The sequence below is a fragment of the Crotalus tigris genome, unplaced genomic scaffold (assembly GCF_016545835.1).
Source record: "Crotalus tigris isolate CLP2741 ecotype Arizona unplaced genomic scaffold, ASM1654583v1 scf7180000017611.44802233496:7321179, whole genome shotgun sequence".
NCBI lineage: Eukaryota > Metazoa > Chordata > Lepidosauria > Squamata > Viperidae > Crotalus > Crotalus tigris.
The window spans coordinates 2601195-2626887 of record NW_024096511.1 but is presented as its reverse complement, the minus strand read 5'-3'; the positions used below and the strand labels follow the sequence as shown (position 1 = coordinate 2626887).

The 25693-nt window shown below is 34.4% G+C and overlaps 1 protein-coding gene across 16 annotated transcripts in view; it reads left to right on the top strand.

The window, feature by feature from the left end:
- EYA4 (EYA transcriptional coactivator and phosphatase 4) overlaps positions 1-25693 on the top strand; it is a 114895-nt gene that overhangs the window by 31043 nt on the left and 58159 nt on the right. For 13 of the 16 annotated variants that reach the window (XM_039323743.1, XM_039323734.1, XM_039323752.1 and 10 more), the window contains one exon: positions 21125-21174. The exons of the other annotated variants lie outside the window; for them this stretch is intronic. In XM_039323743.1, the coding sequence (XP_039179677.1) occupies positions 21125-21174 (50 nt within the window). The remainder of the gene's footprint in view (positions 1-21124; positions 21175-25693) is intronic. 16 annotated transcript variants of the gene reach the window in all.

The window sequence follows — 25693 nt, the reverse complement described above, 5'->3', positions numbered from 1 at the left end:
TTATTCCTGCCTTTGTTCTATTTTATTCTTTCCCCCCCCCCCACCCCCATGTCTGATTTGCTTTTTCCCCAAAATCTACTTTTGGCACTACCAGAATGTTCTGTCTTATATTCAGAATCTCTCATCACCCTTCCCTCCTAAACGGTCAAATAAATAACGCTTTTAGAATGGTGTTCATTCCTTTGCCCCATGTTTCTATAGGCTTATGCTTGTACCTCATATTAAAAAAAAACTGCTATTTGTTGTAAGGATGTGCTTACCGAACAGAATTGTTCCCATTGATTCTTGGGTCTTCAAGTGACTCAGGCACTCTTTTGTCTCATTTCCATCCATCTATTCATGTCACTTAATAGACAGGGATTGCAATCATTCCGAATGTCCCATAATTTCTCCCAGTCATTTTTAATTAATCCATTATCACCATTCTCTGCAGTGTAACATGGCAACTATCCTCAAGCTAGTTGGTGGGTCCTACTTTCATATGCACCTTCAGCCTAAATAATACCAATTAATGTTTTAGCCCTTTCATTCATCATTAAGTCTATAGCTTCTCTTCCTTTCACATATTCATCAACCCCATTCCGTGATATCAGATCACATTCATTCATCTTTCCTTTTTTATTTCATAGACATACAGCATACCTAGTTTTCTTTCTTCTTTAATTCATCTTGTTCCATTTATTTCTCTAAATTATAAGTCAGTATGTCCAGTGTTTCATAATTATTACCTGATGTACCCATTGATAGTGATCTTCAGTGGCTATCATGGCCTTGGTCAATTGAGACTTATACATAAATGTTTCTAGTGATGATGGAAAAGGTATAGATTGAATTGCTAGCATGTCACATGTGCAGCACTCCCTACTATCACTAAAGACAGTATTATTAATTACTGGCACATTTTGGCCAGTATGGCATATTGCAAGTGGTATACAACAAGTGCATTCAAAGTCCATTTATTCTGTTATATTCACTCTGTTTTGTAGAAGCTGGGGTTTCAGACCTTGTGCCTACTTTGCAAGCCAGTGGATTTGCCCACATAATATAAACTCGGCCTGCAATGAACCAAAGCATAGGAGAAATTTCCTGACAGTTAGAACAATTAATCAGTGGAACAACCTGCCTCCAGAAGCTGTGAATGCTCCAACACTGGAAGTTTTTAGGAAGAGATTGGACAGCCATTTGTCTGAAATGGTATAGGGTTTCCTGCCTGAGCAGGGGGTTGGACTAGAAGACCTCCAAGGTCCCTTCCAACTATTATTATTATTATTATTATTATTATTATTATTATTATTATTATTAATCTTCTTATGTAAGAATATATGTTCAAAAGTCTAAGTGCAGAAAGGATATGGAGAGGTGCTGGCCTTATTGTTTACATTTTTTCCTTACCGATTTTCTTATACTGTACTGAAGAGAGATTGGAGCCACATACAGTTAAGCTTGATTATTGTCTTACACATAATGAAGAACCTTGAATATATTTATATGGACATCTGGATTGGAAATGATGTTATGCTACCTGGACAGACTTGCAGATTCAAATATATTAATGCCAGAACATTGTCAGATAGATAAATATAGATAAAACTTAGAAGTGAAAGCATTGTACATTATTCTTCTTACATGCTCATTATTTTTGTTGGCAAAGCATCACTGGAACCAAGCAAATAGTAAAATAGAATCAGCAGCTTTTCTATCTATGTGAATCTCTAGCCTCTGGCATGAAATTTTTGTCCTCCTGGGATTCAGCAAAAGGAACAGTGTTTGTGCAGCTAGTGTAAATAAGGCCACGCTAGGCTTTATAAAACTATTGTGAATTTTCCTATTTTAAATCCAAAATTAGTTGGCAAATTGTGAAATTAAAAACAGTTGTTTTCTTTTACAGAGACTCACGAGCTGTGATCATATTTTCAATTGCAGAATATTATAAAGCACAATTGTTCTGCAGGTTCCATTCTGGGTCGGTCACCGGGACCAGAGTTTTAGTCTTCTGAGTTTTCAGCTACACACAACCAGGCACCATATAAATACCACACAAAAAATAGCCCAAAGCACACACTCTGCTAGAGAGAAGTTCCCTGAGGATGGACTCCAGCACAAGTCCAAAAGCTCGGAAGACTAAACCTTTGGTCCCAGTGATCGATCCAAATTGCAACATTATCCTGGGGTATCAATATTTGCCTTCATTCACAATTGTTCTGTACAATATCTACTTTGGTCCTTATTTCTATTTGCCATGTAAGCTATGTCCCTAATTTAAATATATTATTTTTAAAAATGGCGGTATCAGGTAATGCTTACTAAGATACTTCATTGGTAAAGTCTTTCCCTGGAATTGCAGAATTCCACTCTCTATCATTAAGGACTAATTATTTATTTTAATGCTATCAGTGGGATACTTCTAAGAATACTAAGTTTGAATTTAAGCTGGAAATGTTTTAAAGAATAATAATTCAATCAACTGAAATATGTATAAAGCATTTTCTTAACTGGAGGCTATACAAAATACGTATTTTTCAAACATTCTCTTTGTGAACCTGAAAATAAAAATACTTTTGACATGAAGATATAAGGAATTTTATTTTCTAAATAAGCCTAAGATGATTTAGTTGATTTTGGTTGTATGTCTCAAAATGTTATAAATAAAAACAGATTATTTTTAAACCTTTTTGCATTTACATTTAGCTTCTTAAAAGACAGCTCTGGGCATTCTAGCAAATATTCCACAGATCTACAGACTTTTCTATCTGTTGATATTTAATAGCTTAGTGCCAGAGTTTCATTATTTTGCCAAATTAAACATAGTTGATTGAGCAAGTCTAGCTGTAGAAATATACTTCTGAAAAATGTAGTCTCTTTATATTGACAAAGTGATAACTTTCAGTGGTCCCTAATTATTTGGCACAAAGTTAGGATAATTCCGACACTAATTATCTTAATTGTGGCTAGACTTCTGGAAAACCACATACATTAGGATTTATAGACGGATATGATTTTTTTTAAATCCCAATTTTGTAATTCTAGACCTTCCCCTTTCCACTATTTGAAAATCCAAAATAATCTTTGGAAGTACTCAGACTGGTTTAGTTTTTGCAGACTGTTTTTTCTTTTAAGAAATGGATTGCCCATTTGCTAATATATACATGAAGAATTGAAATGATCATAAACTCACATGAGAGAAGATTGTCTAGAATGTTTCCAGCATACTCTTATGTTCAGAAATAAGACCTATTCTATATAAATTTTCAGTATATGAGCGTATTGTATTGTCTGAATGATTGACAAAGGGAAGCAGTTTACTGTCTAATTGGCTTTCATTTCCTGGGGAATCTCATCTACATATTTACTTAGCGGTCTAGCTGTTTCCATTTCAATCTCTTGAATTAATGAACTTGTTCCCTGATAGGAATTATGCCAAGCATAAACTGATTACATATACTCAGCAGGCAGTTACTCATATTGTTAATGCTCTGAGCAATAGATTGGAAAAGTGCCTTCTATTCTTTTTATTTTCTACCTTCATACTTGTTATTGTCAATAACTTTAGGAGTATTTTGGCCCCAGAATAAACTATCTGCTGGACCTTTTCCAATCGGCCATTGTTCAGCAGGACTAAAACCCAGAACACGTTGATTGTTCCACATTTCAGTTAATATAAAATACAGAGGACGCAAGTAACCATGGATGGTGTACATTACTCATTCTGCTCCCTAAACAGTTTCCAATAATACATATCCAGCTGGTCAAAGTAATCCTTGAACTTTCTATTGCATTATTTTCCCTTCCTCCCCTCCTGCTACTACTAATGTTATATGAACTGTATCCCACTAGACCATTTAAGTGTTTTCACTACCAATGTCACAACTCTAGAACAACACAGTGATGCACCTGCCCTACACTCTTCTCAGCATCTTCCTTTCAATACTTCTGCTCAGCTCTCACCACTGATACTTTTGAGTTTTTCTTGCTTTAATTCACTCAAAAGAACCTTATTTTTAGAATAACTGTATTTCTGTCTCTGTTTGAAACAAAGCATCTTTCCATTGTTACATTCATTGATCAGAACACCTGAAAGATATTTAGAATACCCTGCCATGAAACAGTTGTTCTATATTCAACACTTCCATAGATATATTGTATTCTTGTTTTTAGAAGACGGGGAGAGATATACTTTCAGGCTTGCAAATTTATGTTAATGTAGAATTACAATAAAACAGAATTAGATCATCTAGATCATCCTAAGCACCAGGGCTTTTTTTCTCATAGAACACCCAGAACGGAGTTCCACCACCATTTTTGGATGGAACCTTGTAGAGTAGCAAGGCAGGTTGTATGGCGTGTGTGAGTTCCAGCATCTTTCTTTTTTTTTTTTTTAGAAAAAAAGCACTGCTAAGCATTATTATTTGCACATAACACATATTTAGAAAGCTGCAAGTAGACATTACGTTAATTTATTTAAATATTTATATGGACACCCAGAGTTTGGTGTAAGATACGTGGCTACATAAATAAAACATTTAACATAGCTGGTCATTTTTATTTATTTTAAAAAAATTATAAGGTGTACATCTTATATCAAATCAATCTTGCTCCCAATCAAAAATTAAAATAATATCAGTAATTTATAAAACAATACAAAACCATATTAGAACTATAAGCATTAAAAATAAAGTTAAACCTCTTGACATTCAGCCTCCTGATCCTATCTCAACACTGGGGAGAAAAGCTAGGTGATTTATTTTTTGGTCCGTGCAGAAGTCCAAAAAATTGTAGAGCAAACTAGCCCTTTATTGAAATTCATTATTTCTTATCATCTCTCAATTCCTAAAATATAGCATCCCAGTATATTTATGCTAAAAATAAGATTATAAACAAACCATAGTTTATTTTTACAAAACTATAAATATAGTAATAATAAAAGAAATAATGACAGCTCAATGCAAAAATAAGGTTGTGCCCCATCTTCCATTTTTGCCATAGTGATCAATCAGTATTATATGTCAGTATACTCAACATTCTGCAGAGATAATGAAATGGTAATCAATCCATGTCAAATTCCAATAGCAAGTGGAAACAGGAAGAAAAAAATACACACATTAATTATAATGCAGGAATAAGCAACAATAATGACCCCAAACCGTACCACGATAATTACTTAAAATACAAACAGGCCTAACATTTAAAATGGACAAAGAGGAGCTGGTGAGTTACATTTGCAGAGGCTTATTTGCCTAACTGATTAAAGGTTGAGTTTTTCTTATGGATAAATACAATGTATGCTTGTTGGTTTGCTGTCAAAAGAGTCGGGAGCCTATAGCTCTTTAGCTAATGGGTAAACTAATTTCCTCAGCCAACCATTTAGTCCCACCAAGCACTCTTTAAAAAGAGGATAGCAAGCAAGCAAATAGTAGGGCAATCAAGATAAGGGATGTTTTGTGAGAAAAATATTGTAAGCAGAAGAGATAAGCAAGGACAGGAGCACACAGTCACCTATCAGCTTATTATAATTTCCACTTTAGTTTGTGCCCAGCCCGTTTCCAATCATTCCTCTCTTTAGAACAGAGCAGTCACATACCACTTAGTTCATTTTTAAACTAGGAAAAATCTAGCTTGATGTTTGTTGTTGTTAATTGCGAAGTCGTGTCCGACCGATCGCAACCCCATGGACAACGTTCCTCCAGGTCTTCCTGTCCTCTACCATCTTCTGGAATCCATTTAAGTTCACACCTACTGCTTCAGTGACTCCATCCAGCCATCTCATTCTCTGTCGTCCCCTTCTTCTATTGCCCTCAATCTTTACCAGCATTAGGCCCTTCTCCAGTGAGTCCTTCCTTCTCATTAGGTGGCCAAAGTATTTGAGTTTCAACTTCAGGATCTGGCCTTCTAAAGAGCAGTTGGGGTTGATCTCTTCTAGGACTGACCGGTTTGAACGCCTTGCAGTCCAAGGGACTTGTAGGAGTCTTCTCCAGCACCATAGTTCAAAGGCCTCAATTCTTTTGCGCTCAGCCTTTCTTATGGTCCAACTTTCACAGCCATATATTGCAACTGGGAAAACCATGGCCTGGACTATACGCACTTTTGTTGGCAGGATGTCTCTGCTTTTTAGTATGCTGTGTAGATTTGCCATAGCTTTCTTCCCCAGGAGCAAGCATCTTTTAATTTCTTGGCTGCAGTTCCGATCTGAGGAGCTTGATGTTATTTATATTGAAATACAAAAAAATACAATTAACTAGCAAAGTTGTCTTTGTTTCAAAAACCCACTTATTTATTAGACCTTTTTTGCCTCTTGGTAGTTCTTTTATCATTCATATTCTGTTTGTGTGCAAACAAAATTGTATTCAATTGTATTCAATTTCTTCCCATGCAGCTTCTCTCCATTTTTGTGCTTCCTCATGGAAGTCCCTATATTTTCTTCAGGCACATCCATTATTCTAGCTGTGCAGCACATTCTTTCAAGTAGAATTCTGGTGCCTCAGATTCATTTTCAGTAATCCCTTCTGTCTGCAAGGTGCTACTGGTCAAAATAGGTTATTTGCACTGGTGTATAAATATTTTAGCTCAACTGATGTATTTACTTTTCCAGATTTTAAGTTCAAAACACTGTAGACCTTCATTCCTAACAGGTAGCTTGATGTTATTTTTTTTTCCTTGGGAATTTATGCATATTATCTGAAAAAAAAAAGTTCCAATGGCTGGCTGGCTTGCTTGAATTCAGTCTTAGGAATTTTTCTCCCCTTCCTACCTGCCCTTATTTTTTTAAATGAGGTGTGGTGTGAATGCTTTCAAGGCAATGTTGACTTCTGATGACTGCCTGAACTGGTCCTTGCAGGTTTTTTGGCAATATTTCAGACGTAATTTAACCTTGCCTTCTTCCTAGAGCTTGAGAGTGCAAGCTGCTGCCCATCTCAAGAGACTACCCCTGGCCTAAATGCACAGATTGGAAATCCTTTTCAGACTACAGAAACGAAGCTTGGATCTGCACAATCCCTGCCTTGTTTCTCCAATGCATGGGTTCTCTTCAGCGCATGCAGGGGAGAAGAACTCCTGCCCTAGGCTGGAGAAATGAACTGGGGATCTTGAAGATCTGAACTTTTTTTCCACAACCTGACAAAGGATTTACGACAACCCTCCCCTTGTCCGTGGAGGAAAAGAATCCTTCTGCAGGAACAGCATGTTACAGCCTTTCCTGCCAGCTCCCCCTTTGACTTTCTGGGGGAACCAGCATAGAAGATTGCAAATGGCGATCACAAGATTATAAGACACTTGACACCCAGATCATGATCACATGACCACAGGAGAGTTGGGAGGGCATGACATTTTACTATGGCCAGAAGTGGTTAATGAACCATAAAGCAAATGAATCATAAATCATCCTTTCTGAGCTGTTGTAACTTTCAGTAGTTACTAAGTGACAAGTTGTAAGTTGAGAATTAATAGAAGCCCCACTTAGGGATCACAGTTGGGACTGGCAACTCCATCATTAAGTAGCATTGTCATTAAGTGCAATGTCACATGTCCATGCTGATCTATAATAGCAGTTCTAGCTGCAGTCTTTAGCAAATCACCCAGGGTTGTTAAATGCAGTGTCATGTGACTATAACTTTTAATTTCCTGTCAGCTTTCCTATTAACTTTGCTTATCAGAAACTGGCTGAGAAGGTGGTAAATATTGATCATGTGGCCATGGGATGCTGTGACTGTTATAATTGTCAGTTGCCAACCATCTAAATCATGATCCTATGACTGCAGGGATGCTGCGACAGCCAAAACTTCAAGGACCAGTCCTATGTCTTGTTTGTTAGTACTGTTTGTAACTTTGAATGGTCTCTGAAGAAGTAGTTGGTACACAAGGACTACCTGTACTCTTACATAAGTACATCTTCATTTCATCTTCAAAATAATTCTATTTAGCAAATAGAAATTTAAATCTGGGTACACATGAGAATTCTATAACCATAAAGTATGCATATTTTTTATGATGGATGAGCAGCACTACCAGTATTACTTCATAACTTTGTCAAATGTGTTTTAATTAAATATCATGAGATTGTTTAGTTTCAGCTTCCAAAAAAGTCTCAGTGGCTAAAAAGACTGAAAAAGAAACTAAATGTGCATGTAGAGGTGTATTTAAAATGAGAAATGTTGACTTAAAGCACTTCTAGAATACTTAAAACAGCCCATTTCTGGCTCAAAGTGCGTGTTTGGAACTCAGAGGATATTATATTGAATTTAAATGTTTTGCACAATTTTATAAATTTAATTTCTTTGACTTGTACCAAGTTATTTTGAATGATATTTATTACACAGCTATGCTTCACTCTTATCCATGCTATCAAGGCAACCAGGATTGCATTTATCCATCAAGAATTTCAGTAGGATGCCAGGACATTCATTTTTAAAACAAATCAATATTTCTGTAATATCTGGGAGACTCAGGCTTCCTGTCTATAAAACCAGAAACTGAACAAAACCAAAAGCTCCTTCAGTTATGAGTGACAGTGCAGCTATTATTAAACCTTAAGTCACCTATCTTTTAAATAAATTTGAGTTTAAATGGTCAAATAACATTGGTTGCCTTAAATTTCATGCTTAAGTGAATGAAAGGCAGCTAAACTATTTGCATCCAGAAAGACTTTGGACATCTTTGATTAATAAGTGTAAGTAATAATGTAAAATGTTTTCTGTTTTTAAAATCAACTATCTTTATATCACATTTAATTATCCCCTTGGTTACATATTTGTGAGAGCATGGAAGCTATTTATACTGAATCACACAATTGGTTCATCTGGCTCAGACTGACGTCATTTGGTTAAAGAAAAATACTTTATTCATGGATGTTGGGAAATAGAGTAGCACGTTAAATATAGGGACCCAGCTGTTAACGTTTGTTCATTCTGTTTATGCTGAGGTAGAAAAAAACAAGATCCATTCTTCTTCACTCTATAAATTATATATTTTAATATACAGGTTAAATTTTGAATTTTAAATAATAGTAGTATAATCTGATTGACATTATAAATAATAATAATAATAATAATAATAACAACAACAACAACGTTGGAAGGGGTCTTGGAGGTCATCTAGTCCAACCCCCTGCTCAGGCAGGAAAGCCTATACTATTTTGGACAAATGGTTGTCCAGTTTCTTCTTAAAAACTTCCAGTGTTCGCACATTCACTGCTTCTGGAGGCAGGTTGTTCCACTGGTTAATTGTTCTAACTATCAGGAAGTTTCTCCTTAGTTCTAGGTTGCTTCTCTCCTTGATTAGTTTCCACCCGTTGCTTCTTGTCCTGCCTTCAGGTGCTTTGGAAAATAGCTTAATTCCCTCTTCTTTATGGCAGCCCCTGAGATATTGGAATACTGCTCTCATGTCCCCCCTTGTCCTTCTCTTCGTTAAACTAGACATACCCAATTCTCGCAACCGTTCCTTATATGTTTTAGCCTCCAGTCCCCTAATCATCTTTGTTGCTCTTCTCTGTACTCTTTCTAGAGTCTCAACATCTTTTTTACATCGTGGTGACCAAAACTGGATGCAGTATTCCAAGTGTGGCCTACCAAGGCATTGAAGAGTGGTATTAATACTTCACGTGATCTTGATTCTATCCCTCTGTTAATGCAGCCTAGCACTGTGTTGGCCTTTTTGGCAGCTGCAGCACACTGCTGGCTCATATTTAAGTGATTGTCCACTAGGACTCCGAGATCCCTCTCACAGTTACTACTATTGAGCAAGGTACCCCCTATACTATACCTGTACATTTGGTTTTTCTTGCCTAAATGTAGAATCTTACTTTTTTCACCATTGAATTTCATAAAGTTATATATCAGTAGCATTGTGCAGTATAATACTCCCGTTTGACCTTTTCTATCATACTCATAGATTGCTCTGTTCATGTATAGAAAAAAAACACACATTTATGTCCTTGTACTATGTTGTTTGTTCTTTCTCAGTTGTTTCGTACCTAGTTTTAAGAATGGCCGTATGGTGATTCTGGGTAGTTGGTAAGAAGTCCATATATTATTGGTTGAAAGTGAAGCCAATTACTGATTGGATGCTGTGCTCCCCTTGACTTCCTATATTTAAACAAAAGGCATATTAGCAAATGCAAGACATTTTAATTGGGATTCCTACACTGAGCAAGAGACTAAATTTGATAAGTGAAAACCCTTTTCTTTTCCTTCTGTGATTCTTATCTGTGCAGAATCTAAAGAAGATAACTACCTTTTGGGGGGGGGGCATAAATCCTTCAGGTTCGTTTTTTGTCTCTTGTAGTTTCTTACAAGTTAAAAGAGTTCTCTGTTATTCAGGAAGCCTGAAGCAATGTACTAAAATCTGTCCCAAGCCTTTTAGGACTTCAGTGTACTTCGAGTATTTCCATAGTACTCTTGATAGAACAAGGGGGAAGATGGGGAAAGAGGAGAAAATAATGGTAGCTTATCTCCTGTTCCTTGCAATTGTTTATATAACGTGATACATTGTGCCTTATGCTACACTTATAAAAAGTTTACCTTAAATTTAAGGGAGAATTTTTATAAAATGTTTTACAGATGGCACCTTGATCCACAAAAGATGTCTTTCATGTATCCTGACTTACAGCCTAAATGTTGGAGATGTGGCTGCCTGGATGCCACTTATTATCATATTTGGTGGTCGTGTAAAAATATAAAAGCTTTTTGGATTAAGATATTGTGGAACATTCAGAGAATTTTTAGAAAGAGGGTAAAATTTACTCCACAATTGTTTTTGCTTGGTATTGTTACTGATTGTGATGCTAAGGAGGTTATATTGATGTTGAATCTGATTACAGCCGCAAGGCTCTTAGTAGGTCAATACTGGAAGAAGGAATCTTTGCCTACTTTGCAAGAGTGGTTTTTTAAAGTATCTTACTTGGCGGAAATGGCAAAGATTTCGGCTTTCTTAAAAGAGCAAACGCAAGAGAAATTTTTTGCTGTATGGGAAAAATGGATAAATTTCATACAATTTAAACTGGATTTGAAAAAATACCACTTAGCTTTTTTATAACCTGTATTTTTCTATTTTAAATATTTTCTCTTTTTAAGGATTATAACTCTTTTTTCATATATATTTTATTTTTAATTATTTTATAATTTTGTTATTTTTTTTTAATTAAGCCTATATTCTGCTCTGGGAAGCTCTGGGGGGGGAGGGAGGGGGTGGTTTGGGAGGGGTTGGGGGAGGGTTGTATTGTTTTGTGGTTTTTTTGTTGTTGTTATTGTTTTTTTTCTGTCTTTGTAAAAGTTTTTAAAAATTTTTCAATAAAAAAAAAGTTTACAAGACTATAAATTGTGTTCATTTTTTGTTTTTTCTTGTAGCAGTTATTACTTATGTAATGCTCGTCTGAGAGTGGCCTTATTTTGCTTTTCAGTTTATGACATAATGGCAATGTGTATATTATACAGTAGATATATTCGTAGTACAGGTAGTCCTTGAGTTACAACCATTTATTTAGTGATTGTTTGAAGTTAAAATGGCACTGAAAAAAGTCACTTATAACCTGTTCTCACACTTAAAACTGTTGCAGCATCCCCATGGTCATGTGATCAAAATTTGGACCCTTGGCAACTGGCATGTATTTATGATGTTTGCACTGCACCCACTGCATGGGGTCATGTGATCACCAGTTGGAACCTGCTCACACAGCTACTGGCAAGCAAAGTCAGTGGGGGAAGTCAGATTCACTTAACCACCACACAATTCACTTAGCTGCAGTGATTTGTTTAAGAGGTTGTAAAATGGGGCATGACTGGTGTAAAAATTGCCTTGCCTAGCAACAGAAATATTGGACTCATTTGTAGTCATAAGTCAAGGACTATCTGTATATACCAGGGGTAGGCAACCTTGGCTCTTTTATGACTCGTGGACTTCAACTCCCAAAATTCCTGAGCCAGCATGGCTGGCTCAGGAATTCTGGGAATTGAAGTCCACAAGTCATAAAAGAGCCAAGGTTGCCTACCCCTGGTATATACTATATGTTATACATACATACATTTCTTTCTGTGTGTGTGTGTGTGTGTGTGTGTGTGTATGTGTGTGTTATTATTGTATTGGATAAATTGCTTTATAGCCATGTCAGAGGGTAGAGAAATACCTTGTAAAAATAAGATCATGCTGAAATGGGTTTTAGTATTCTTCGTAATAAAAATAAGGAGCATATTCAGCATTTTTCATCTAGTTTTTAAAAACAATGTGCTGCCATTGAATGTGGAATTTAAAAAACATTGTATATAGTTAAGTCATAAATTATTGTCTTAGCTATTTTTCTAGAAGTAATAATATAAGCACATTTATTTCTATCCATCCTACTCAATCTCCCTAACTGTTGGCTAAGGACTGTTTGCTGGCAGAGCCCAGAAGAAGAGATTAGATTAGCCCATCCCTGTTGGCCTTTTGTAAAGCCTTGAAAATATGGCTTTGTGCCCAAGCTTGGGACCCTATGCATTAGTCCGAGCTCCCCTCCTGGTTGGTGATGATAGATTAAACTATGCTCAGGTGCTTTGTGTTTCTATTTTTATTTCTTTTTAAATTACTATTTAATGCACTGATGTATATCATGTGATCACAAAAATGAATTGAATAGGATCTTTGTGTAATGTCTAATGCAATATAGGAGTGAAATTTTGGCATTAAAAGAGTAGCTATATATCTGTCTCAAGAAAGAAGCAGGCCTAAATGGTTGGTTTGTAACTCAGATGTTATCTTGTTAAATAACTAAGATGCTACATGATATATCCAGTGCTTTTTTTCTAAAAAAAAAAAAAAGTTGCCGGAACTCACACACAGCATACAACCCGCCTTGCCTACCCTACAAGGTTCCATCCAAAAAAGGTGTCGGAACTCCGTTCTGCGCGTCCTGTGAGAAAAAAAAACCCGGATATATCTATCTTTAAGTCAGAAACTTATCCAAGAGGTTTACATGTTGAAACATAACTATCAGAATGTGGTCACAAATTTTTCATATTTCTGATAAAGCCTGGGCATTAGGGAGTATGTTTAATTACATGTTTTATGTCCTTCAGTAATAGCAGTGAGAAATTGAATTATTTGCTTATTTCATTTTAAATTATTTAGCACATCAAAATTACTTTGTGGAAGAGCAAATTTGGTATACAGAAGTTTAGTGTTCTTGATCCCGCAACTTTAGTAAAAGGTATTCACCAGCATTCTGTTTGTAGAATATTGTATATCTCACACTCATATAAATTAGGTACTACAGTAGTCAAATGTTATTAAGTCTTTGTTCCTTTAATTTATTCTGCAGCCATTTAGGTGAACTAATTGCTGGAGCTATAAAATAGATTGGGTTGTTGAAAAATCTAAAGCTTCCATAAGTGCAAAAAAAACTGGGGGAGGGAGGTTGAACTCTTTTGAACATCCCCTTCTTCTGCATTTCCTCCATATATCTACTGTATTGGAGTGGGCTCTTAAAATCTTGGGAAGGAGGCATCATTGGCAGCTAGAGGTAAGAGGGAGATTGAAAAAAATGGCACTCATCTCTGTTCAACTGACATAAGCTTTCCAGAGGAAAATTAGATTTTGCCCTTAGGCAAAGTTCAGATAAGGCCAAGTGGATAAGGTTTGCCTCATAATTAAATTTATACGGATTTTAATATACAGAGTGTAGAATGATCTTAATAGAATGTTTGTTTAGGTCTTCTAGTATGTAAAACATATTAGTAAAGTTTCTCATTATGTCCTTAGGGTTCTGCAATATACAGCATTTCCAACTCTATTGTGTTTTAGCTTATATGTGGGCTAAAAAAATTATTTTATTGTAAAATAATCCTTACAAAAGGATTAAGCAAAAAAAAAATCCTTAATGTATTATATTTATTGAAGATTTTTTAAAACTGTTTCAATGCTGGATTACATTAATTAAATTAATCCATTGTAATAGTACTTATTTTCAGCTGTTTGGCAAGCATATTTAATTTTTCATGGATGATCATAGATGCTGTAATTTAAGCCTCTGGAAATTTGTTGTTATTGATTTCTTCAGAATTTTCTGAAAACAGAAAAAGACATAATTTAGCATAATGGCATCCACAGGCCACTAGGGAATGAGTAAAAACATTTTAAAAATTGAAAGGCATTTAATAATTGCTTTTTGTCAAAGACAAATGAATTGTATTCGAGTTTTGTAAGGATTATTCTAGTTATCACTGGATTGTCTTTGTCTGTCTTATATTTTTAATATTTCCATACTTTCAAAGACTGTAAATTGTTTTTAAGGATGTAATTAGATAGCTGTATTCTATGTTTGTCATGCAACTGCTGTTCTTGCTATTATTATTTTACTATAACACATTACAAATAATTACATGGAAAATAACCCTAAATTTAACTATTATTAATGATCCTTATGGTCCTGGCAATTCTTTCTAATAATAAAGGCTTGGAGCTGTCAAATGATTGCACAAATATCCTAATCTATTTAGATAGCTTTTTAATCCAAGTCATCAATCATACTTGTTAGCTTTTACAACTGCAAGCTGCTGTCATTTAAATGTTGCTTGCATTGGGACATTGTACTGGCAGTGTTCTGCAGGTGTATCTTTCACTCAAACACTATTCCCCAGTAGCAAACTAATAACTAAGTTTGGAGAGAGTGCCATCTTCAGTTTCAAATGTCTATTGAAGAATAATACTGAGCATGTTTTGTGTATTGGTTTTTTTTGTCTTCTGAATATAAATTTATTCCGGTCTGTTTTATGCATGACAGGATGGGAAGTATATACATTTATACTGACTAATATTACTTTTGAATTGTTATTTATAAACATTTTATGTATTTTACTTTCAATAATCTAAAGAATTTTAATGTTTAAATAATATTTTCAATATGGGTTTTTATATCCCAAGACAGTAATAGTTATTGTTTTTATTAATTTCTTTATAAATATTCATCAGTCTGCTGAATTTATATTTGTGTTTTTTAAAAGGATAAGTGAAAAATGATAAAACAGTGATATCGATGAAATAAAATTATCATACCCTTTGTATACAATTTATTCTGCTCATCTGTAAATTAAAATGTTAATTTGCTATTTCAATTGGATTGGTGTTCCACTTTTCAGTAGATTGCTGTAGTAGAGGGTCTTTCCTTTTTTCCTGATATATTTTATTCAATAAGATATTGCAATAGGAGTAGGATATTGTTGTTATTACTACTATTCCACTTTTAAAAAAACAACAACCTCACAATCTTAAAAAAAAACCCATTAATGCTACTTATCCTTTGTCTATAATGAAATATAATACTAGCTTGTGTAGATCTTCTACTTGCCTTTAAATTTAAAAGACTTTGTAAAATACAAACCATATGTGTCATAGTGACAGCAGGCAAGTAGGAACTGTGGAACTGGGTTCATTAAAAGAGCCTTGATATACATGTACCACATCAGATACGTGAAAGACAAAAGCTGTTGATGTGAGCGACCTCTGAATGCAAGTCATATAAACAGATGTGTGTAGAATTCTTGTGGTTTGAGACAAACTTGCTTCTAACTCAGGATTGGCTTTGGTTAATTTAGAATTTGTTTTGTTGGCTTAAGGAGAAAGGAAATATCTTTAGCTCTACCTGAAATGGGACAATAATGCTCTCTGCAGATTTAGCTGATCCAGTACAATTCTGTGCTTGGTAGTAGAATATAGTTGGTATTAAATCTAATATAATGTATGTGTGTTCTGCTAAAAATGAAATTGTTATGCTTGGGAATTCTCTTAATCTAATTGTCTTTTAAGAGGAAAATGAGGTAAGCTTGAGATTTATTTCCATATCATTTCTTATTTATAAGAAGGAAAAGAAGACAAAAAATATACATGTCTTAAAGGATAATTATGGTTTAATTGTTGATATGTTAAAAGAACTAGTGTTCTCATGAATTGGATCTTTTTAATTAAAATATAAATTTCTTTCATATTATACGGTGTGTACATTCTTTTGCTTATAGAAGTTCACAACTGATTATACCTAGCATTGTTTTATAAAGCTGTGTAAAATCGGAATGTGTTTTATAGACAAAAATATAAATGCACATTGATAATTCAGATAATTTATGAGCAATTGACTAATTCAATTATATACTGCTCAAAAAAATAAAGGGAACACAAACGTATAGGATCCTATACGTTTGCGTTCCCTTTATTTTTTTGAGCAGTATATCTTGTGGGGAAAGTAATGTTAAGTAATCTATAATTTTAGAAATTGGTTTTCTAAATAATGGCATAATTAAATTCACATTTACTGAGAAATCCTGTTGTTTAATGAGTATTCAGAATGTGGTGTGTGTAAAGATTATATATGTATGTGTATTATCCTTCTCTTGAATTGTGATAGCAAATAAACTGTTGCTATTTAAAATGACAGATACCTTTCTTTTTTAGTACTTTAGTCCTTTAAAAGGGTAACATAAAGCACTGAAATATTTTTTTCCTTTTAGAAATAGCTTTTTGAAAAGCAAAGTTTCTTAGGCTGTTTTTAAAAGAATGTGCACAAGTATAAAGTTAAAATTCTATAATATATTCAGGTTCTATAATAGCAGTAGATGCTAACAGATAGTGCGTTGGAAAGGTTTGTTTCCTTGAAGATAATATATATATTTAAGATAATTTAGAGATTTTAAAAATAATTAACATTGTTATAGATACCAGTATAATAATAATTTTATTATTAAACTTTTAGAGAAAGAAAATAGTTTGTGAAAATAGATTTACAATTACAGGAAGCTGCTAAGGGAAAGTATTTTGTAGAATAGGATGATAAATTTTATATGATCTAGTATACTGATGGCGAACCTTTTAGACACCGAGTGCCCCTGCCCCCACCCCACTCTACCTCCCCCCCTTCTGGCCACAGGGCCACCTACCACCTCCATGGCCCACCACAGCAGATTGCCCAGGTGGCCCTGCAGCGCCATAGCAGCCACGCCCTCCACCCACAATCCACAGCATCATCTGTGCGTGATGGGGCACGAGGGCAGAGTCTTGTCCCTGCTGCCCAGCTGCCATGTCCTTGGCTATGCTGCTCCGCACAGGCTATGCCTGGGGCCGACTCTCCTCCAAGGGGGCTGCAGGGGGAGGCAGAGCTGGGGCAATGGCGCGCATGCCCATGTGTGCCATAGGTTTGCCACCACTGATCTAGTGAATATCATGCAAGTTTTTTTAATTAGGAGGCACACTAGGTGGATCTGATATTTTTATCAGTTACAGATTTTAAACTAAAAGTTTACAAAATAAAATTTTATATATTTCATTCTGATAAAACCTTTACATTTGTACTGTTATTAAAGGTATTTGTATACTTAGAATTACATTAAGTGGCTCCTCAAAAATAGCTTTTTGTAGAACTATTTTCCCAGCCTAAATCACAAAAGAATTTATGCTGAGAAAAAACAGGATCCATGCTTAGATAGTTTAAAAGAATTATTTAAAAAACTGCATTAAAATATTTAAAAATATTAAATCATTTACCGTGCACTTAGTAAGTATATATAGAATGACAAATAAGAGTGTACAATGCAAAATAAAAAACAAAAGTTGAGCAATTAATGTTTGAGTTATAACATAGAATTCATTAGCATTTATTGACAACTGTTCAATTTTCTTTAAGTAGGTGAATAGCAGAATCTTTTTGAAATATCCTGAAATCAAACACTTTCAAGACATTAGTAATTTTCAATTTTCTTTAAGTAGGTGAATAGCAGAAATCTTTTTGAAATATGTCACTGAACCATAGTTCTTACTGTTTATTTGAAAATGATGTTTAGGGAAAGTTATTATGAATACTAAATATAATTACATAAAATTTTTATATACATAGGAAATAATCATGTAATTAAGTAAATCCAGTTTACTGAACATTTCTATGTTTTTCAGGTTTTTAGAACATGATCTTAACACCAGAGAGTCAGAGGATTGAGCATTAATTATTTTTAGTTATTTGTAGCTAAACTTTGTTTTGTTTTTATAATCCAATAAAGTTTAAATAGAAAAACATAGCTGTATTGTGCATTTTCACTATTTAATCTTTGTTATTGATATGGATTGTATGTTGATTAGAGTTGTTTGAAATTGCAGTAGTTTCCTAGGACTGAGTAATAAAAAATTCTATCAGTTTGAGCATCTTCCTTCTCATAGTATAGGGTGATGCTTATGCAAATAGGGCCTTATTTTTATGTTCTAGGATTGCTACAAAATAATACATATTATATTGTAAATCAAGCAGTATAAGTAGAGCATGTAAGTCTTATCTGATTTACTTCCATAATTTTTAATACAGGTAATGCTTAACTGGGAACAACAACTCTGCTGCTAAGCAGAGTGGGAAATCATATGACCGTGACTGTGCTTTTAGACCAGAAAGAGATAAAACTACGATACTCAATTTCACATCTTTGGTTTTTGTTTGCCTCCTAACCACTCCCCTGCTGTTTAGAACGCTCAAGTCCCTGCTTATTGTTGTACACATCAAAAGTAATGCAATCATATCGGAAGCCCAGAGCTGGGAACCACAGTTGTACTATGCAAACAGCTTACTCTCTTTTTTTTATTATTATTATAAATTTTTACAATTTTACAATAAAAACCCCTTTCCCAATCCCTCCCAACCCTCCCCAAAACCCTCCCCCATTCTTCCCAGAGCTGAATACAGGGTTAACTAGAACTTAAAAGAAAAAACTTTTAAACTCAAATAAGCCTCAAACAAATATGATTACATTCAGTAAACAAATTATTAAGTACTTTAACTCCATTATATATAAAAAACAGAAAGAGAAAAAGAAGAAAAAAAAGAAAATAAGAAAAATAATGAAAAGAAAGACAAAACAAAACTATTCTACACTTCTAAATAATATCTTAAACTTTAAATATAAATTATTCAAAGGCTAAATAATATTTTCTAATATCATACTTCTGTTGTATAAAATTTATCCATCTTTTCCATACCAAAAGATACTTTTCTCTTGCGATTGATCTTTCAAAAAAGCCGAAATTTTTGCCATTTCAGATAAGTAAGAAACTTTAAAAAACCATTCCTGCAAAGTAGGCAAAAATTCCTTCTTCCAATATTGTCCTATTAACAACCTTGCCGCTGTAATTAAGTTTAACATTAAAATAGTTTCTTTGTCATCACAATCGGAAACAATACCCAACAAAAACAATTGTGGAGTAAATTTTATCCTTCTTTTAAAGATTCTTTGAATATTCCACCATATCTTGATCCAAAAAGCTTTTATATTTTTACATGACCACCAGATATGATAATACGTTGTATCCAAGCAACCACATCTCCAACATTTAGGCTGCAAATTTGAATACATAACGAGACATTTTTTGTGGATCAAGGTGCCATCTGTAAAACATTTTATAGAAATTTTCCCGTAAGTTTTGCGCTTGTGTAAATTTAACATTCCTCAACCAAATAATCTCCCATGTATCTAATGAAATCGGTTCATCAAAATTTTGAGCCCATTTAATCCAAACAGCTTACGCTCTTGAAATCCCTTCCTCTCCAATCTCTCCACTTTACAGCGGGAAGGGAGAGAGAGAAATAAGTGATTTCTGCGGGCAATTTCTTTGATTGATCCTTCCACCCCACCACCTCTGAGAAAGGACAGATTCGAGAGATTGTGAAAGGATAATACATTACACATCTGTTGTAACCTTTTATAAAAATCTGAAGTCAGAATTAATCAACCCCAATTTAGAGAACTTCCTAGCAATGAGAATGAAGCATATTAATATTCATTTATTATAATTCTTTTCATGTTTTTTGGGATAGATATCTCCTGGCCAGTGACCATAAATAAATGGACTAAATTATGTTATGCTGAACCCTGCCTTTCTATTCTAGCAAATAGTGGACTGAACTATCTAAGAAAGAAGCCAGTTGAGAAGAATGAAATTCAGAGTAAATACTGCTGTTTTTCTATAAAGCATGAAAATTTGAACCTCTTAATTTGTGTTCTTTTAAAATATAAATTCATTGAATGATGTTTTTGCATCTGTTGGGTAGATTGAAAAGGTGAAGCACATAATATCTTATAGATATCATTTAGATCACTGCAAAATATTTGAACGAGCACCACATAAATGCAAAAATTACCAACTTAAGAAGACAAAACCATTTTTTTCATTTTAGAGCTAGTTCTCGACTTACAACCATTTGTTCAGCAAATATCCAAAATTATGTCAATGCTGAACACATGGAGATTTTTAACCAATCCTCAGAGTTATGTCTGGGCCAACAACTCCACAATCACATGTTCGTAATCTGGGTAATCAGTTAGCAATTGGTTTGCACTTATAGCCAGTTGTAACACCACATGATCACATGGAATAATTTGTAGACATTTAGGTCCTCCTAGAAGCCAAACTTTAATTATGTTTGCTGTGCTGTATGATGTGTTGTATCTATAGGAACCATTCTTGCTTAAGTTAAACTTCTAGTCTGTGTGCGTGTGTGCCCGCACACACACATACATTGTAAGTTTTGCTACTCTTACATATTTTCCAAGTATAAATTTCCAGTCAAATATTACCAGAACTGTGTCTCTCTTCCAATGTTGAGCAAAATTTATTCTTGCTGCTGTAAGCATACATCACATTAAATTATGATGTTTTTTGGTTGATTTTTTTTCAGGGATTATACCCAGTAAAAACAGCTGTGATTTCATTTTGAATTTAAAATCCAAACTTTTCTGCATTACCTTGCACTTTTTTCACAGAATCTAGTATTTATTATGATGAGTCTCAGATAAAAAATAGAAGTGATATCAGTTCAGAAAACATTTCTATATGGAATTGAAAACAGCCTAGCTTTCTGATTTCTTTGTGGAGAAACTTAGGCATTTGATTTCTGTATTTTAAATTTTAAATTTTCCCAAACTGCAGTTAAGTTTGGGAATATTTATAGGATAATTACAGGATAATTAAACACTCTGTACATTGATTGTCCATATTGTAGAATATGAGAAACATTGTATAGAGATAGTGGTGAATAATAAATATTCATTTTGTATGAAGTAAGTGCATAAACTTCAGATGAGGAAGTCTTTCTGGTTATGATCACGTGTAAGCATGATTCTTCTATTTCTTCTTTTTTCAGGTGAAAAAAACGTGCCCAGATTCAGATGTTTCAGAATCTCAGAATTCCAGGTAATTGACAAATTTGAGTGATAATAACCTATAAAATTATTTATAAAAGTAATAATTAAAGCCAAAAGCTAATGAAAATAAGAGGGTGGATTATTATCAAAAAATTTAAATGCCATGATTCGGACTATATATATACACATATATGCCAAGATTAAAACTAGGGCAAAATATGAATTACAATTTATAACATCTATGTTTCTGTTTTTTACACGGAATAAAAATGGTACAGATATTAATAAAATATTACATATAATGTAGTTCAGTGTTTTTTTTGTTTTTCTCTATTTTTGCAATAAAATAAGACCAGCTTTAAATATGTATCTAGTATTTATGTTCTGACATGACATGTGTTTTGAGTAAAAGTCAGAGTAGGAAATAGCCTGGACTTTTCTGAATTGCTTCTTCTATTGCATTTTCACCTCTTGAAATATTATTTTTTTAAACAATCCTAATATTATATACAACTTGAGATAACATGCATCTGACCAGAACACAGAATTTTGAACAGTAGCATACAATAAATTGTAAACCTTTGTGAATTGATTTTTTGTCAAAAATAAAGTATCACAACTATGGATTAGCTAAGTGGTTGCCAACCTTTATGGCTTGGTGGCCCGGTTGGGGAGAGGAGGGGAACTGGGCCTTATAAGCAGTGGGCCAACATGCATGCTCATGCGCGCAGCTCTACTTGTGCAAGCGGCAACCTGGCGTGCATGTGCATGCATGTCGGCCCACTGCTCATGCAAGTGGAGCTGTGCGTACCAACCAGTTGCTCGCGTGAGTGGAGTTGCATACACATATGTGCACCGGCCCGCCTCTCACACAGCCCAGTTCCGAATCGGCCATGGCCCGGTAGTAGGCTGCGGTTTGGGGGTTGGGGACCCCTGGGTTAGCTGACTTCAGTAATAGTGTAGATTCTATTTATTTTCTTCTTCTAGGATAAATGTTATTCGAATGTAAATAAATGTTATTTGAAGCATAAGTATAGAATGTAAAAGCATAATTTTTAGCTATTTATGAAGATTTTTATGAGGGAGTAACATTATAAATAATCCCTATTTATTTTGTACTACTTGAGTTCTTGTTTTTTAAATTAATTTTCTTAGTCCTGCAGCTAAGTAGAGTATTTAATGTACAGGTAGTCCTCGAGATATGACCATGACTGAGCCCAAAATTTCTGCTTTAAGTGAGTCATTTGTTAAGTGAGTTTTGCCCCATTTTATGACCTTTCTTGCCACAGTGGTTAAGTGAATCACTGCAGTTGTTATGCTAGTAACATAGTTATAAAGCAAATCTGACTTCCCCATTGACTTTGCTTGTCAGAAAGTAGCAAAAAGTGATCACATGACCCTGGGACACAGCAATGGTCTTAAGTATGAACCAGTTGTCAAGCATCTGAATAATCATGGAATGCTGCCAAAGTCGTAACTGTGAAAAATGATCACAAGTCACTTAAGAACTGTCTTGCTTAGCAATGGAAATTTGGAGCTCAATTGTGATCATAGGTCAAGGACTACCTGTATTTTATGTCTCATCTAAGTAAAAGTCTATCCCAGATAAGTTATCAAAGATAACTTACAAATATTTTTGGGTAATAAGCACAGTTTATTAGAACCATAGAACAGCGTTCCCAACCTTTCCAGGTTGGCAGCCCTGTATGGTGAAAAGGGAGGGAGAGGGAATGGTTTGTGTGAGGGGCAGGTTCAAGCATACAACTTTATTTGTGTGAACGCAAATGGCCCGGGTGCTCGCCGTTCATGTGAGTGGGGCTGTGAGCCCCAACCCTTGAGTGAGTCGGGCTGTGTGTGCTCGTGTTGTGAATATGCTACAGCCTGGTAATGGGCCGTGGTGCACAGGTTGGGAACCCCTGCTGTAGAACATTGCTATGCCCAAATGTTCAGGTTGAGAGAATAGGGAACAGTGAAGTGATGTTAAGTAATGTGGTATTGTCCTTCCTTCTCAGCCTAGCTATGTGTTTAGATTGATGTGATAAGGATGGTTATTGGTGATAAGGATGGCTAGTAGAAATCTGTTTGTAAGGATCATAACAATCACTTCAATTTGAAAGCAGTTTTGTCAGTAGAATTTTTCCTCTTCTTTCCATCCTTCACCAAAATATATTACTATATGGCAAGAGGAGATCAGTCCTTATGGTATTCCCCTTCACTGTATGCCAGAGAACTGGATCAGGAACAGAATTTTGTGGAAGCCCAGAATCCAAACATGCCCCAAGTGCCTTATCTAAATAAAAATTTGTTCTGAATTACACGTGTTTCCTTGAGATTCAGGTCTCCGTTCAATGTATAGAGGTGAAACCTTAGTTCAAATTTACACCTGGATTATTTTGGGCCAGTCACGATTTCTCATGTTATGCAAGATTTATTGTTGTATGGCTAAAAAGAGGAAGAATATCCAAGGAAAGTGATATGTATTATAATATAATGGATCAATAAGAATGAAATATTTTCGATAATCTACTTAATTTTTGTTTACATTATAAGATAAAGTGATTTTATTTATCATAAAGATTCATTATAAATGAAATATTCCCTAATATTTTTTATGAGTTGTATCAAACTCTTTTTTTCTTCATACTGATTCTTCATACTATATACCAGGGGTTTCGAACCCCTGGGCTGTGGACTATTACCAGCCTGTTAGAAACTGACCCATGCAAGCAGTGGATGCAAAGCTTCATCTGCACATGCGCAGGATCTAGCTTGCACAAGAACCATCCCTCCCTGGTCTGTGGAAAAATTGCCTTCCATGAAACTGGCCCTGGCACCAAAAGGTTTGGGGATTGCTGCTGTATACATTTCAAATGAAAATTTGTTGTACGGTATAGCAAAGTATTACATAAAGTCAACAATAAACCTTAAAGTATAGAGTGACACTAAGAGCATGCTATGGTAGAGAATATGCCTGGAGCATGATAATTCTTTCATAAACAGGGCTTAAGAAAATATTATAAATAAAGTGAAATGTCAGCATAAAAATCAGTGTTAGAGATGCTTTCACTTGCAGAATAGTTCAGGACTTTTTATATGTGTTTCAATCTTTCATTTATTTAACTGACTTTATTGTGTATTGGTTTTGGACTTGAGAGTATTAGAATAAGTGCAGATGGAATATGTTTTTACAGTAGGGAAGTAATTAGGTTGGGTGTGGGAACGTTGTCAGGAGAATTCTTGGAGGGACATGAGTGTATCAGCAAATTCTTTGTCTTAGCTTTTCTTTTACAAGAAATATGCAAGCTGTTATTTGTGGCCTACATAATTATCCAAAGGAATTTATTGATAGAAAAATACATCTAGGGAAAGAATGAGTCCAGTATATATCTGTTAAAAACAAAAAAGAGAATATTTAATTTGTAGTTTAGTGAAGGGAAAGGGAATAATAATGAACTGCTAAATGTTTTTTTTATAAGTTAGTAATTTTCATTAGATTGCCTACAATATTTAAATATCTGTTTTTTTGCAAATTCAAGGGGATATTTACTAAAGTGATAATTTAAATAAGATCTTAACTTGAAAATAGTTTTACAGTATGTTATCAATACGTAAATTCTATATATGTAGTTTGAAACATTAAAAAAATTTCATTTAAATTCTGAAGATACACAGCATGAAAATGATTTCTTTAAAACTGATGCTTTAATATTACTTGTGTAGTCTGGGACTGCAGACCTTGCTTCCCTAATTACAAATCAAATTACAGTGCTTCGTATGGTCACCTGGATTGTGATGATTTTTCCCAATAATTCACCTAAATAAATGAGATTATTTGTTGTAATTGCTAAAGTGTGAATAAGGCCCTTCAGAGTGACTTTGCTTTTAATTAGAAGCTCTCTCCTTTAACTTGTTATTCAAGCTGCTATTGACTGAGATATTATTGATGACCTCATAATTATGGCATGATAAGAAAAAATATCATTATAGTTTATTCCATTTAAACTATTTTTCATAGCTGTCAGGTAAACCTATAAGAAAACTACCTTTATAAAGCATATCTAGCCATAACATTTTAATACTATTATATATGACTTCCTGGAGGAACGTTGTCCATGGGGTTGCGATGGGTCGGACACGACTTCGCAATTAACAACAACAACAACAATATATGACTTATTACAAGGAAAAAATTATTCCTAAAATATATTGATAAATGTCTATGATGACTAGTCTTCTTACAAAGAAATACAGATCCATCCATTTTGCATTGTGCTTGATTCTGTTATGTAAGACTGGGAGGGGGGGTGTTATTTCAATTTATATTTTTTTGTTTTTTGTTCTTATTAGATATTACTAGATGAGAGAGGGCTTCGCCTAGAGGAGTTACATTTTCTGCTTTTCCTTACTGTATATTGTTATCATTTATAATGCAACTTGAATTAACTTGATAACTTCAGTAAAATGTTAAAATGTAATATTAAAGAATTAGACAAAGACCTAGGGGAGCAAAGTCCAAATCCATCCTCACACATCCACAGCCATGTGAAAAAGTAAGTGCATCCAATGTA